Source organism: Egretta garzetta, unplaced genomic scaffold (assembly GCF_000687185.1).
Source record: "Egretta garzetta isolate BGI_Z169 unplaced genomic scaffold, ASM68718v1 scaffold161, whole genome shotgun sequence".
Lineage (NCBI taxonomy): Eukaryota > Metazoa > Chordata > Aves > Pelecaniformes > Ardeidae > Egretta > Egretta garzetta.
This window is the reverse complement of record NW_009258754.1, coordinates 363,601-367,210: the sequence shown is the minus strand read 5'-3', so window position 1 is coordinate 367,210 and position 3,610 is coordinate 363,601. Positions and strand designations below refer to the sequence as shown.

The 3,610-nt window shown below is 38.2% G+C and overlaps 1 protein-coding gene across 1 annotated transcript in view; it reads left to right on the top strand.

Moving 5' to 3' along the window:
• NYAP2 (neuronal tyrosine-phosphorylated phosphoinositide-3-kinase adaptor 2) overlaps window positions 1-944 on the top strand; it is a 140,926-nt gene extending 139,982 nt beyond the window's left edge. Inside the window, exon 6 of the mRNA XM_035888871.1 lies at window positions 717-944. Coding sequence (XP_035744764.1) covers window positions 717-944 — 228 coding nt within the window. The remainder of the gene's footprint in view (window positions 1-716) is intronic.
• Window positions 945-3,610: the final 2,666 nt, after the last annotated feature.

Sequence of the window (3,610 nt, the reverse complement as noted above, 5' to 3'; positions counted from 1 at the left end):
CAAATGAAGCCAAATTCTCAGGCTTCAGAGAGGCTGTGACACGATCTTACAACTAAACATATGCTAACCTCCTTTTTTGGATCAGGATTGTGTTTTCAAATATTCTACATGCATGAAAACATGGCGTTTCTAAACTCCTGGTGCCTTCCAGTTAATGAAATATCATCACAGAATAGGATAGGCTAACCCATATAATTCATATGTTCATTAAATAATTTTTAAAAAATTAAACACAGAGTTATATTTAGCTTGATACTCAGAAGTGTTAACACCACACTTTTAATGTGACAGATTGGATTTGGAAAGCAAAATACAACATGAGTTTCAGTGTATAGAATTTTTTATTTCCACAACTTAAGGACGTTGTTAAGATCCATGTGCCTTTTTAAGATCTATTCCATCATTTAAAGTCCAACCAGTGCTAGTTTGCCAAAAACATTTATCTTCATTAGCTTTCAGTGCTCCAGAGAAGTTAAAAACGGGACCTTTTATTACCCTTTTATTTCTTAAAGTAGTAGTTGAAGTAGAGACTGGCTTTGTTTCTGTTGTTGGCATAGAGATTTTTTGTTCATCAAACAAATTAGAATGTTTCAAATAAGAGTAATGTTAGCCTTGCAGAGAAACAATATATTCAATCTGGGGCCAAATAGTTATTTGTACGCTTTTTTTCCTTCTTTTCTTTTTCCTTCTTTTCTTTCTCCCCCTGTCCCTAATAGGTGACGTGCATGCAGTGGCTGCAAGGGGACCATACAATGCTGGATATGATTGAGAAAAAACGTTGCCTCTGCAAAGAAATAAAAGCTCGACAGAAATCAGAAAAAGGACTCTGCAAACAGGACAGCATGCCTATTTTGCCGAGCTGGAAAAAGAATACCGGGACCAAGAAATACAGCCCTCCTCCTTATTCCAAACAACAGACTGTTTTCTGGGACACTGCAATTTGACAGGCTTGTGGAGGATGCCCTCTCCACTGTCTTGCACCGTGCACAGGTAGCCTGCTTTCTTAATAAGGCAAAGGCTCTAACCTAAGACTTACCTGCAGGTGGTGAACTTCCTAGGGAAAAACCACACCGACAGAGTGCTCACCTGTCAATCAAGAGAGAGATTTAAGTTTCCAACTGGATTAAGGCATACATATTTATCCAGGATTTTTTTGAATCCAGAAGATACGAAAATGTAAATATTTCGCCAATATATTGAAAACACCCAAACTAATACACTGTTTAAATATATATATATATTAAAAAAAATCAAAACTTTATGAAGAATTTTACTATATAATGTTACTGTTATACTGTTTTATTACCTATTTTCTATGTGGTATTCTAATGTTCCCTCCCCCTCCCTGCCGCCACCATTTTATTTCTCTTACCTGCCTAGATTTGTCCTCTGTACAAAAGCATGTGGTTGTACATTTTGTTGAACAGGACAATGTACAAAACAACTCGGTGCTAGGGCTGTAGAGGTTACCTAGAGTCGTACTTGGATGTCCTTAGCTTTGGGGGCGGGGGGAGGCTGGACAAAGGAGAGAGTTTTGGTGGGAAACAGCAAAACTGCAAGCAATGCAAATAAAAGTGCTTAATGCGGATGCCCAAGTTGCATTTAAAATATTAATTGTTCTGCATCAGTTTTCCCATAAAGTTAGCCAGATCAATTGCCCTTGGTTTTATATGAATCAGTTACTAAAATTATTTGGCCAAGAAGCTAAATTTTCTGCAGAAGAGCCTGCAGCAGAAACCCTTCCTTCGCTATATTCAGCTGACTAGCAGAGACCATGGTTCACTGTGACTAAGCATTGTACAGCCTGTGACGGAGAGACCCGGTCGCTTGGCAGGGTAAGGCAGTGGCACTGCAGCCACAGTTCCTGTCCATATTTGTCTTTGGTCCAGAAAATAAAGGCGACAAAATCTGTTTACATGTTTATTATTTTTAAATCCAGCAACACATCCTTACTTTACGCTGTGTCAGATTTCCTTGTGTTACTTATAAAGGCTGGAATTCAGACCCCTTGAAAGCCAGTAGGGAAATCCCTCTTGATTTCATGCGGTTTTGAAGCAGAGGCCCACGTAACGCGTTCTCCCGGGTATGCCGTTCCTTCTTCCTGGCTGCTTCTGTAATTGGCTTGCAACCCTGTATTATATTACACCCATTTTAACAGAATATTATGTCATGACCAAAGAATTATGACCTCCTGGTTTTAACGGGAGAAAGAGATGGCTTATGCTGATTATGAGGGTGAAATCCATGCGGTGAAGTATCTTCCAAAAGGATCTGTTGAGAATGAGGGAAACTTGTACTGCTGTGGAGTAGGGGAAGAAAGATCCATGGCATATATTTTGTATATTTAAATGTCTATCTATGCGTCTGAAGTTTGGTAGCACAAAAGTCCCTCTTTAAAACAATCATTTTAATATTGTATTCGCCAAGAAGAAAAGGTGTGTTGTTTGAAACTTCTTGTTATATTGGCTTTTCTTTGAAATTCTATTGACAGCATTGCCACAGCTGTAATTGCTGATCAAAAAAACCAAAAATAACAAATTTTAGAAGGTTTTTGTAATCTATATTGCTAAAGTTTGAGTTTGAGTAATGCTTTATCAGTAGTAGTTTCTTTTCAGCCTCTGAAATAAAGTTTTTAAATATTTTATAACTAATTAACTAATGTATATTTTGATGTCCAAACTGAGATTTCTGTAAAAGATAAAGTGTGTGTTTATATGTGTGTATGTATATTAGCATTATTGTATATGTATATATGCATATGTGTACACACATATATATGTATATATGCATGTATCCCTCTATATATACTCATAGATGTGTGCATACGTATATACCCACATACATTAAATTGGTGTGTGTTATGAATATACAGTGGCTGGAATGGGTACGCAATTGAAATGCAGATTTAAAGAGCCCCTCACAGCCGAAATGACAGAAGACATGAAAAAAACCCAGAGGCTATGAAGGAATCTTTGAATTCGTGGTACATCCAAAAGACACCAACTGTATATTCTGCTTATTCTCTTTTTTTAAAGAAAGAAAATGGTAGAAGAAAAACTCCAGAGATCTCGCAAAGTTCCAGAATCTGCTGGAAAGAAGACGACTTGTTGGTCGTGAGAAATCTGTTGAGATAACAGGTTCATTATTCAGAAAGTGTTTATGCTTTGTCTTCCTTGTTATGTGGCAAGAGAAGAATTTTTCATAACCACGTGTGAAATACTTAGCTCAACCCTTTCCCCCAACTGCACTGAGTCTCTGGTGCAAACGAAAGCCAGCGTCCAGTCAGTCTCGATAGCCCTTCTCTGCACTGGTCTCTTCCTGGAGCAATTACTTTAAAAACCCTACTACCAATGCATCGATTTTGCAGTCCAGACCCGTGGGTACGCACGGGCGCTGCAGTGCCGGGCCCTTTGGGGGAAGGCAAACGTTAATGTGAACAGTTGCGTGTTTAATAGTGTTTGTTCATATGGTGTCCTTTTCATATCAATACAGAATCGGAATAATGATCAGGGAATTGCAGCATTCTTGTCCTAAGCAGACTTGCTTGTACACTTAGCCCACCATAAAACCACTCTTCGTTTTGCTTTTATTGCTCAACACTGTTTATGTT